The sequence below is a fragment of the Scylla paramamosain genome, chromosome 16 (genome assembly GCF_035594125.1).
Source record: "Scylla paramamosain isolate STU-SP2022 chromosome 16, ASM3559412v1, whole genome shotgun sequence".
NCBI classification, from domain to species: Eukaryota; Metazoa; Arthropoda; class Malacostraca; order Decapoda; family Portunidae; genus Scylla; species Scylla paramamosain.
The window spans coordinates 20,367,725-20,380,298 of record NC_087166.1 but is presented as its reverse complement, the minus strand read 5'-3'; the positions used below and the strand labels follow the sequence as shown (position 1 = coordinate 20,380,298).

The window sequence follows — 12,574 nt, the reverse complement described above, 5'->3', positions numbered from 1 at the left end:
AGACAGTCAGTTAGAGGAGAGGAGTTGATGAGACGAAAAGCTTTTGATTCCACCCTGTCTAGAAGAGCAGTATGAGTGGAACCCCCCCAGACATGTGAAGCATACTCCATACATGGACGGATAAGACCCTTGTACAGAGTTAGCAGCTGGGGGGATGAGAAAAACTGGTGAAGACGTCTCAGAACACCTAACTTCATAGAAGCTGTTTTAGCTAGAGATGAGATGTGAAGTTTCCAGTACAGATTATAAGTAAAGGACAGACCGAGGATGTTCAGTGTAGAAGAGGGGGACAGTTGAGTGTCATTGAAGAAGAGGGGATAGTGGTCTGGAAGGTTGTGTCGAGTTGATAGATGGAGGAATTGAGTTTTTGAGGCATTGAACAATACCAAGTTTGCTCTGCCCCAATCAGAAATTTTAGAAAGATTAGAAGTCAAGCGTTCTGTGGCTTCCCTGCGTGATATGTTGGACGTCTATGAAAAGACGTGGAAAAGTGCAGGGTGGTATCATCAGCGTAGGAGTGGATAGGACAAGAAGTTTGTTTTAGAAGATCATTAATGAATAATAAGAAGAGAGTGGGTGACAAGACAGAACCCTGAGGAACACCACTGTTAATTGATTTAGGAGAAGAACAGTGACCGTCTACCACAGCAGCAATAGAATGGTCAGAAAGGAAACTTGAGATGAAGTTACAGAGAGAAGGATAGAAACCGTAGGAGGGTAGTTTGGAAATCAAAGTTTGTGCCAGACTCTATCAAAAGCTTTTTATATGTCCAAGGTAACAGCAAAAGTTTCACCAAAATCTCTAAAAGAGGATGAACCTCAGTAAGGAAAGCCAGAAGATCACCAGTAGAGCGGCCTTGACGGAACCCATACTGGCGATCAGATAGAAGGTTGTGAAGTGATAGATGTTTAAGAATCTCCCTGTTGAGGATAGATTAAAAAAACTTTAGATAGGCAGGAAATTAAAGCAATATGACGGTAGTTTGAGGGATTAGAACGGTCACCCTTTTTAGGAACAGGTTGAATATAGGCAAACAGTGTGTACTGCTTCTTCCTTCTGTATGTAAAGTATGCGTGTAAGGTGCAATTTAGTAACAGTAGCATACATGCATGTACAGTAATAAGTTTCCAAATAAATGGATTTATCATAGTCTATCATGTGTGTATAAATCCACACATTCACAGTTATACACACATTATCATATTTCACTCTGGTGGTCATCACATTTACCATTTCGTTGAATAAGGGCGAGTTCGGCAGGGTGAGGCCGTTCGTTCGTTATACCCACAATTAAGTATAAAATGTTTCGTTACATTAAAATTGTATATTGTATATATGAAAAAAAAAAATCCTAAATAAACTGTTCACAGGTGGGTACGTTCAACTTTCCTCCAGCTGTGATATATCGACGTGAGAACAACGGCAGTGAAGGTCACTGGTACGGTGACAACATCTTTCTGGCGGAGGCCGTGGGGGATGTTCTGAATTTCTCTCTACGTTATAGGAGGCCTCCCGCTGGTGAGGTTACACATTTAATACGCCTACTGAGTGATGGCGTGCCGTTTCAGTAAGGCCCGGTTTACACTACTGCGTTTTTACAGATTCTGTTTCCGCACACCATCCAACAATGACGTCACCACCGTTTCCATTCGAGCTGTAGTGAGAACCGGGCTTCGTTTCTGCTTCGTCATCCGCGAGCAGCAAGGTGGCAATAATTATAGGAGGTCGAGGAGGTCTCTTCTCCGCGCACCCATGTTGACAAACAATGATTACAGGGATTCCTCCGTTCAGTGCTGACTCTGTTTTTGTGACGTCATTGTTGGACGGATTCCGTCTCCGTTCACCGCCCAACAATAACTAACGTCACAAAAACGGAGTCAATACTGAACAGAGGAGTTGGCTGCTGTCTCCGTATCCATGTTCGTCAACATGGCCGCGCGGAGAAGAGACATCCTCGCCAAGGATTTCGTATACTTCTTGCCACCTTGCTGCTCACAGCTGACGAAGAGAGACCAGCGAGGTGAAGACGAGTGTCATTTATTGCTTTGCGGTGTTCCCGCCTCATGCTGGGACCCCAGTCGCTCCTCTTTTTCCACGAAGTATTAAAATGTTTAATTTACAATATAACATTATTACATTACAAAGCTATAATTCAGTGACGTTTTTTCATGTACTTGAGTATCATACCTAGAACATTCAAAATATCAGTACGTGCAACACTACTAGTCTCTCCGTACAAAGCTAAACTTGATTAATCTCTTCCGCTCAGCTCGTCCGTTCAAGCTGAGGTAGAAATGGAGCCCGGTTCCTACTACAGTCACTCGAACGGAAACGGTGGTGACGTCATTGTTGGATGGTGTACGGAAATGGAATCCGTAAAAACGGAGTAGTGTAAACCGAGCCTTAGTTTAAATCAACTAGTTAATACAGAGCAAAATCTGAGCTTTAGAGATCATTTAAGTATAATGTAACCAAAATGCTTTTAGTTTTCCATCCCTAAAGTAGGTAATTTTGCCCCCCTCCCCCACAAAAAAAATATTAATAATAAAAATGTACTGATTTCCGTTTATAACATCTGGTCAATGTAAAAACTTGATGATCCTGGCACAGGCGAGTTCTGGGGGAAGCTGACAGTGAACGGGTCGTGGGACGGTCTGGTCGGCATGTTGGCCCGTGGAGAAGCTGACATCGTCCTTGCCAACCTTTTCGTCGCTAATGTGAAAGGGCGGACGAAGTTCCAGGAGTACACTTTCCCACATGGCCAAGTGGTGCGTACTCACCAATCTCGGTGGACAATGCAATATTATACAATTTCACTAACATTTACAGCACATTCTTTCAAACGTTGCACCGCAGGAAACTTGCTTTATGGTAAAAAAGCCGTCACCATTACCAAGATGGCAATCCGTGTCACTGCCTTACACCTTAGAAGTGTGGCTTGCTGTGATGGGCGTGATTCTCCTGGCCGGACCACTTCTGCACACCCTGGCATACTCTTCAGTTTCCAGGTGAGGCAGCGAAAACGGGAATATTAGGATTTATCACCATGTAAATCGGTAAGATTCGAACAATGCAAGGAGACTTCTGGGTTATGAAATGCTAAAATTACTGTATTCAACAAGTGGATGTAAACAAGGGACTCGGGTTTTCTACGATCAGGTGTTTTTATTATGTAATTTGCACTAATATGGACCACTGTATCTAGATGGCAAGGGATGTTTATGATTTGGAAATAATGAAAAAAAAAAAAAATCACCTAGATTGAAACATCTGCACTCGGAGCACTCATCATGAGATATGATGTTGCTTTTGGATATATGTACAATGCTAATACTTAGGCAACTGGAAAGTGGGAACTGGGAAAACATATTAATTTTTTTTTTTTGCATTATTTTTGCAAATATGTAAACTTTTGGCAAGTTTGTCTCTAAACTGGGAAAACATATATATATATATATATATATATATATATATATATATATATATATATATATATATATATATATATATATATATATATATATATATATATATATAAGAACATAAGAAATAAGGGAAGCTGCAAGAAGCCACCAGGCTTACACGTGGCAGTCCCTGTATGATATATACTTACCTTTTTCCACATATCATCCCCATCCATAAACCCGTCTAATCTTCTCTTAAAGCTCCCTAATGTCTTAGCACTAACAACATGATTACTGAGTCCGTTCCATTCATCTACCTTTCTATTTGAGATTAATCTTTTTCCTATCTCTTTCTTAAACTTAAATTTTTCAAGCTTGAACCCGTTAATTCTTGTTCTGCCCTGGTTGCTGATCCTAAGAATTTTGCTTACGTCCCCCTTGTTATAAGCCTTATACTACTTAAAGACTTCTATCAGGTCCCCTCTTAATCTACGTCTCACTAAAGAATGTACATTTAACAGCTTCAACCTCGCCTTGTAAGAAATACTCCTCATCCCCTGTATCCTTTTAGTCATTCTCCTTTGTACTGATTCTAATAGACCTAAATCCTTCCTGTAATGTGGGGACCAGAATTGCACAGCGTAGTATATATATATATATATATATATATATATATATATATATATATATATATATATATATATATATATATATATATATATATATATATATATATATATATTTTTTTTTTTCTTTTATGTAGGAAGGATACTGGCCAAGGGCAACAAAAATCTAATAAAAAAAATGCCCACTGAAATGCCAGTCCCATAAAAGGGTCAAATAAAAGGGTAGCATTTACAGATGAAAATGATATAGTATGTCAAATGACAACATTTATTGTACAATAAAAATATATTCTTTATACCATACAAAACTACATTCTTTATTTTGTACTAGATAAGTAAGATATCTGCATGGAATGCATGCCAGAGGTTGAGAATACAATGGGAATAAAAAAAAAAAAAAAAACTAGAATACTTGTAACAAAGATTTGTGCTTCTTCGAAAACTAGAGGTATAACAGTCTGTAAGGTCATGTAATAATATTTTAAATCATTTTTAGTTTACATCACTTCTGTTTTACCCAGCATTGAAAAATATATACGAGAAAACATAATATCCTACATAATCTTCAAATGACTTTTTTTTTCATCACCATCATCTCTTTATAGTAATAGTGATAATGCCCATATTTTATCACTATTCAGGTGTGTGTGTACTAGGCTAAACGGCTTAACTAAAACCTGAGCAAAGGTAGTTCATTAGTTATTCTTGCACACAAGTCAATGAAATATCTGAAGGCCATCACACATCATATTGTTCATCCCAGAGCTTTAACAATTCTAAATAATGATACATGTAAATCACATTATGAATGAAATTGTACATCATATTGTACATCACAGAGCTTTAACAATTCTAAATAATGATACATACATGATACAATCACATTATGTATGAAATTGCAAAATCAGATTATAAAGCATTGTTATGCCTTACACTTGAATATCTAAATAAAAAATGGCTATTTCTTAAAGTTAATGTTAAATATACTTAAATAAATACTAATTATTAATACTTCTTGATTTTAGCTACTTATCTATAAATATACATAAAAATGCTACAAGAAACTTGCTTAAATATTACTGTGCTTAGCCTGTCACAGTCTAACAAAAGTATCAGATGTGTTGCTAAAACAGTCGTGTTGCTCAACCGCTCCAAAGAATTGCGTTTTTAATACAAAAAAATTCAGATGTTTGCATTTGCAACATCTGTAATGCAAGTCCTCTCTCTGTCACATAAGAACATAAGAGCATAAGAAATAAGGGAAACTGCAAGAAGCCATCAGGCCTACACGCGGTAGTCCCTGTATGAAATATACCTATCATCCCCATCCATAAATCTGTCTAATCTTCTATTAAACCTCAGCAATGACTCAGCACTAACAACTTGATTACCGTTTCGTTTCTTTCATCTACCACTCTATTTGAGATCCAATTCATTCGTATTTCCATTTTGAAACTAAATTTTTCAAGCTTGAACCCGTCATTTCTTGTTCTACCATAGTTACTGATTCTAGGAATTTTGCTTACGTCCACCTTGTTATAACCCTTATACCACTTAAAGACTTGTATCAAGTCTCCTCTTAACCTACGTTTCTCTCTCTCTCTCTCTAAAAAAAAAAAAATAAATAAATAAAAAAAAAATAACACCTTAAGTCTTGCTTCGTAAGGAATACTCCTCATCCCCTGTATCCTTTTAGTCATTCTCCTTTGTACTGATTCTAATAGACCTATATCCTGTAATATGGGGACTAGAACTGCACAGCGTAGTCTAGATGAGGTCTGACCAGCGCCAAATATAATTTTGATATTATTTCGGGACTTCTGCTTTTACCACTCCTAAAAATGAATCCTAGTATTCTATTTGCAATGTTTCTGGCCCCTATGCATTACTAAATGGAGCCATCTATAACTCCTAAATATTTTTCGTACCCTGAACCTATCAGAGATTCGTTGCTTATTGTGTACCTTATTGTGTACCATTGTGTACCTTATTGTGTACCTAGTACTTTGCATATGTTGATATTAAACTGCATTTGCCATCTGTCTGTCCATTCGTTCATTCTATCCAAATGTGCCTGCGAGGCGATGGAATCCGATTCTGACATTTTTTTTTTTTTTATGTAGGAAGGACACTGGCCAAGGGCAACAAAAAGCTAATAAAAAAAATGCCCACAGAAATGCCAGTCCCATAAAAGGGTCAAAGCAGTGGACAAAAATTGATGGATAAGTGTCTTGAAATCTCCCTCTTGAAGGAATTCAAGTCATAGGAAAGTGGAAATACAAAAGCAGGCAGGGAGTTCCAGAGTTTACCAGAGAAAGAGATGAATGAATGAGAATACTGGTTAACTTTTGCGTTAGAGAGGTGGACAGAATAGGAGTGAGAGAAAGAAGAAAGTCTTGTGCAGCGAGGCCGCGGAAGGAGGGGAGGCATGCAGTTAGCAAGATCAGAAGAGCAGTTAGCATGAAAATAGCAGTAGAAGACAGCTAGATATGCAACATTGCGGCGGTGAGAGAGAGGCTGAAGACAATCAGTTAGAGGAGAGGAGTTCATGAGACGAAAAGCTTTTGATTCCACCCTGTCTAGAAGAGCAGTATGAGTGGAACCCCCCCAGACATGTGAAGCATAGTCCATACATGGACGGATAAGGCCCTTGTACAGAGTTAGCAGCTGGAGGGGTGAGAAAAACTGGCAGAGACGTCTCAGAACACCTAACTTCATAGAAGGTGTTTTAGCTAGAGATGAGATGTGAAGTTTCCAGTTCAGATTATAAGTAAAGGACAGACCAAGGATGTTCAGTGTAGAAAAGGGGGACAGTTGAGTGTCATTGAAAAAGAGGGGATAGTTATCTGGAAGGTTGTGTCGAGTTGATAGATGGAGGAATTGAGTTTTTGAGGCATTGAACAATAAAAAGTTTGCTCTGCCCCAATCAGAAATTTTAGAAAGATCAGAAGTAAGGCGTTCTGTGGTTTCTCTGCGTGATATGTTTACCTCCTGAAGGGTTGGACGTCTATGAAAAGACGTGGAAAAGTGCAGGGTGGTATCATCAGCGTAGGAGTGGATAGGACAAGAAGTTTGGTTTAGAAGATCATTAATCAATAATAAGAAGAGAGTGGGTGACAGGACAGAACCCTGAGGAACACCACTGTTAATAGATTTAGGAGAAGAACAGTGACCGTCTACCACACCATCATTAGAACGGTCAGAAAGGAAACTTGAGATGAAGTTACAGAGAGAAGGATAGAAACCGTAGGAGGGTAGTTTGGAAATCAAAGCTTTGTGCCAGACTCTATCAAAAGCTTTTGATATGTCCAAGGCAACAGCAAAAGTTTCACCAAAATCTCTAAAAGAGGATGACCAAGACTCAGTAAGGAAAGCCAGATCACCAGTAGAGCGGCCTTGACGGAACCCATACAGGCGATCAGATAGAAGGTCGTGAAGTGATAGATGTTTAAGAATCTTCCTGTTGAGGATAGATTCAAAAACTTTAGATAGGCAGGAAATTAAAGCAATAGGACGGTAGTTTGAGGGATTAGAACGGTCACCCTTTTTAGGAACAGGTTGAATGTAGGCAAACTTCCAGCAAGAAGGAAAGGTAGATGTTGACAGACAGAGCTGAAAGAGTTTGACTAGGCAAGGTGCAAGCACGGAGGCACAGTTTCGGAGAACAATAGGAGGGACCCCATCAGGTCCATAAGCCTTCCGAGGGTTTAGGCCAGCGAGGGCATGGAAAACATCATTGTGAAGAATTTTAATACGTGGCATGAAGTAGTCAGAGGGTGGAGGAGAGGGAGGAACAAGCCCAGAATCGTCCATGGTAGACTTTTTAGCAAAGGTTTGAGCAAAGAGTTCAGCTTTAGAAATAGATGTGATAGCAGTGGTGCCATCTGGTTGAAATAGAGGAGGGAAAGAAGAAGAAGCAAAGTTATTGGAGATATTTTTGGCTAGATGCCAGAAATCAGGAGGGGAGTTAGATCTTGAAAGGTTTTGACATTTTCTGTTAATGAAGGAGTTTTTGGCTAGTTGGAGAACATACTTGGCATGGTTCCGGCCAGAAATATAAAATGCATGAGATTCTGGTGATGGAAGGCTTCAGTACCTTTTGTGGGCCACCTCTCTATCATGTATAGCACGAGAACAAGCTATGTTAAACCAAGGTTTAGAAGGTTTAGGACGAGAAAAAGAGTGAGGAATGTATGCCTCCATGCCAGATACTATCACCTCTGTTATGCGCTCAGCACACAAAGACGGGTCTCTGACACGGAAGCAGTAGTCATTCCCAGGAAAATCAGCAAAATACCTCCTCAGGTCCCCCCAACTAGCAGAGGCAAAACGCCAGAGGCACCTTCGCTTAGGGGGATCCTGAGGAGGGATTGGAGTGATATGACAAGATAAAGATATGAGATTGTGATCGGAGGAGCCCAACGGAGAAGAAAGGGTGACAGCATAAGCAGAAGGATTAGAGGTCAGGAAAAGGTCAAGAATGTTGGGCGTATCTCCAAGACGGTCAGGAATACGAGTAGGGTGTTGCACCAATTGCTCTAGGTCATGGAGGATAGCAAAGTTGTAGACTAGTTCACCAGGATGGTCAGTGAAGGGAGAGGAAAGCCAAAGCTGGTGGTGAACATGGAAGTCTCCAAGAATGGAGATCTCTGCAAAAGGGAAGAGGGTCAGAATGTGCTCCACTTTGGAAGTTAAGTAGTCAAAGAATTTCTTATAGTCAGAGGAGTTAGGTGAGAGGTATACAGCACAGATAAATTTAGTATGAGAGTGACTCTGTAGTCGTAGCCAGATGGTGGAAAACTCGGAAGATTCAAGAGCGTGGGCACGAGAACAGGTTGAGTCATTGCGCACATAAACGCAGCATCCACCTTTTGATCGAAAATGAGGATAGAGAAAGTAGGAGGGAACAGAAAAGGGGCTACTATCAGTTGCCTCAGACGCCTGAGTTTCAGTGAGGAAAAGAAGATGAGGTTTAGAAGAGAAGAGGTGGTGTTCTACAGATTGAAAATTAGATCTTAGACCGCGAATGTTGTAGAAGTTAATGAAGAAAAAGTTGAGGGGGGTGTCAAGACACTTAGGGTCGTCGACAGAAAGGCAGTCCGACCTGGGGACATTTATGGTCCCCTCCCCAGATGGGGACTCCGAGGCTGGTGTAGGAGTCGCCATGATGATTTTAAAATTTTTGAGTGGAGGGTGTGTGTGTTATTAGGTGCTTGTAGTTTTGTGTGGAGGAAGAGAGTTGTCTTTAGAGGGCAGGCTGTGACTGCCCCCTTGTGTTGTGACACACAAAGGGAAACGTTCAGTGAGGTCACATCTGGGTTTAATGATAAGTTCACAGCACCCCCTGAACAGTGCTTTAGACCTCACTGGGAGTAATTATCGTTTCGGCAGGTGTCTACTGCCTCCTAATTAATCCACCTATCTTCATGTTATACCTCTGCTATTCCATTTCATTCCAATTCTCCGTCACCTTGGTGGTGATGGAAGTTCCTGCTGAGGTCTCTCAACTGTGCCACCATCCCCTGTGTATGCCTCCGAGGGAGACATACAACTCCATCCTGACCACCCACACCACCCTCGAACACTCTGACTGTGCCTTCATGGTTGATAATGAAGCTCATCTACGCAGGGAAAGGCACACGGGAATACCTGAGGAGGTATTTTGCTGACTTTCCTTGGAATGACCACTGCTTCCGTGTCAGAGACCCGTCTTTGTGTGCTGAGCGCATAACAGAGGTGATAATGTCTGGCATGGATGCGTACATTCGTCACTCTTTTTCTCGACCTAAAGCTTCCAAACCTTGGTTTAACACAGCTTGTTCTCGTGCTATACATGATAGAGAGGTGGCCCACAAAAGGTGCTGAAGCATTCCATCACCAAAATCTCATGCACTTTATATTTCTGCACGGAACCATGGCAAATCTGTTCTCCAACTAGCCAAAAACTCCTTCATTAACAGAAAGTGTCAAAATCTTTCAAGATTTAACTCCCCTCGTGACTTCTGGCATCTAGTTAAAAATATTTCCAATAACTTAACTTTTTTTTCTTTCCCTCCTTTATTTGAACCAGATGGCATCACTGCTATCACATCTATTTCTAATGCTGAACTCTTCGCTCAAACCTTTGCTAAAAACTCTACCTTGAACGATTCTGGGCTTGTTCCTCCCTCTCCTCCATCCTCTGACTACTTCATGCTTCCTATTAAAATTCTTCGCAATGATTTTTTCCATGCCCTAGCTGGCCTAAACCCTTGGAAGGCTTATGGACCTGATGGGGTCCCTCCTATTGTTCTCCGAAACTGTGCCTCCGTACTTGCACGTTGCCTAGTCAAACTCTTTCAGCTCTGTCCGTCAACATCTACCTGTCCTTGCTCGAAGTTTGCCTACATTCAGCTTGTTCCTAAAAAGGGTGACCGTTCTAATCACTCAAACTATCGTCCTATTGTTTTAATTTCCTGCCTATCTAAAGTTTTTGAATCTATCCTCAACAGGAAGATTCTTAAACATCTATCACCTCACAACCTTCTATCTGATAGCCAGTATGGGTTCCATCAAGGCCGCTCTACTGGTGATCTGGTTTTCCTTAATGAGTCTTGGTCATCCTCTTTTAGAGATTTTGGTGAAACTTTTGCTGTTACCTTGGACATATCAAAAGCTTTTGATAGAGTCTGGCACAAAGCTTTGATTTCCGAACTACCCTCCTACGGCTTGTATCGTTCTCTCTGTAACTTCATCTCAAGTTTCCTTTTTGACCGTTCTGTTGCTGCTGTGGTATACGGTCACTGTTCTTCTCCTAAATCTATTAACAGTGGTGTTCCTCAGGGTTCTGTCCTGTCACCCACTTTTTCTTATTATTCATCAATGACCTTCTAAACCAAACTTCTTGTCCTATCTACTCCTACGCTGATGATACCACCCTACACTCTTCCACGTCTTTTCATAGACGTCCAACCCTTCAGGAAGTAAACATTTCGCGCAGGGAAGTCACAGAACGCCTGACTTCTGATCTTTCTAGAATTTCTGATTGGGGCAGAGCAAACTTGGAATTGTTCAATGTCTCAAAAACTCAATTCCTCCATCTATCAACTTGACACAACCTTCCAGACAACTATCTCCTCTTCTTCAATGACACTCAACTGTACCCCTCTTCTACACTTAACATCCTCAGTCTCTCCTTTACTTATAATCTGAACTGGAAACTTTACATCTCATCTCTAGGTAAAAACAGCTTTTATGAAGTTAGGTGTTCTGAGACGTTTCCGCCAGTTTTTCTCACCTCCCGAGCTGCTAACTCTGTACAAGGTCCTTATCCGTCCATGTATGGAGTGTGCTTCACATGTCTGGGTAGGTTCCACTCATACCGCTCTTCTAGACATACCCCTCTTTAAAAGCTTTTCGTTTCTTCAACTCCTCTCCTCTAACTGATTGTCTTCAGCCTCTCTCTCATCGCCGCGATGTTGCATCTCTAGCTGTCTTCTATCGTTATTTTCATGCTAACTGCTCTTCTGATCTTGCTAACTGTATGGTTCCCCTCCTCCCGCGGCCTCGCTGCACAAGACAATGTGCTACGTTAAGGGCCCCGGGTATGGATCGTTGTTCAACGGATAATAGAAATCTGCTAGTGGTCGTCCTCAAGGGACAAGATGAGCTATATACTGTAGGCTACCGGGAGGAAATTCTCGGACCAAAATTTACAGCTGCTGACCTAAGTGCAATCGAAAAGCTCCTGATAAATGTGGAAGAGGTTCCTGATGTCAATTAATCAATTAATTAATTAATCAATTACAACAGCAACAGCAAGGGCAACTAACGGGCAAGGATATATTAAGTATCAGTGGACAACTCAATGTACATCTAGACGATGTAGTTGCCTAAAAAAAAAAAAAATAAATAAATAAATAAATAAATAAATAAAAATAAACAAAAAATAAATAAATAGAACTTGCGTTGTCACCAGGGCGAATCATGGAAAAATTTTTAACTTTTTAGGCAGTTGTATTTACACCAGGCAAAATTGAGCTACATAATGTGAACATCAAGCATTTTTTCTTTTTCTTTTTTTTTTTATATTTTTTTTTTCATTTTTTTTTTCATTTTTCGAATATTTGTAAATTGTGCAAATTGCTTGCCTAATGTGAACATTAGCAATTATCCACATTGGGCGTAATATATATATATATATATATATATATATATATATATATATATATATATATATATATATATATATATATATATATATATATATATATATATATATATATATATAAGCAAAATGTAAGCAAATTCTTCAAAATATGAAACATTTCTTGCTAGATCTGATCAGTTCAAGAATGATTTTATCATTCTTGAACTTATTAAGAACAATCTTTAGAACACTTTATATTCTTTCTTTCATTGTTTTAACTTATTTGCAACATTTCAAAAGCAATTATTAAGTAACTGATATTTTACTGCTTTTCCTTGGAATGACTATTGCTTCTGTGTCATACCATCTGTGTGTGCCGAGCGTATAACAGAGGTGATAGTGTCTGGCATGAAGG

General features: G+C 39.8%; 1 protein-coding gene across 1 annotated transcript in view; it reads left to right on the top strand.

The window, feature by feature from the left end:
- Positions 1 to 12,574, top strand: part of LOC135107824 (ionotropic receptor 93a-like) — a 101,233-nt gene that overhangs the window by 35,631 nt on the left and 53,028 nt on the right. Inside the window, exons 3-5 of the mRNA XM_064018113.1 lie at positions 1,372 to 1,519; positions 2,612 to 2,769; positions 2,858 to 3,009. Coding sequence (XP_063874183.1) covers positions 1,372 to 1,519; positions 2,612 to 2,769; positions 2,858 to 3,009 — 458 coding nt within the window. The remainder of the gene's footprint in view (positions 1 to 1,371; positions 1,520 to 2,611; positions 2,770 to 2,857; positions 3,010 to 12,574) is intronic.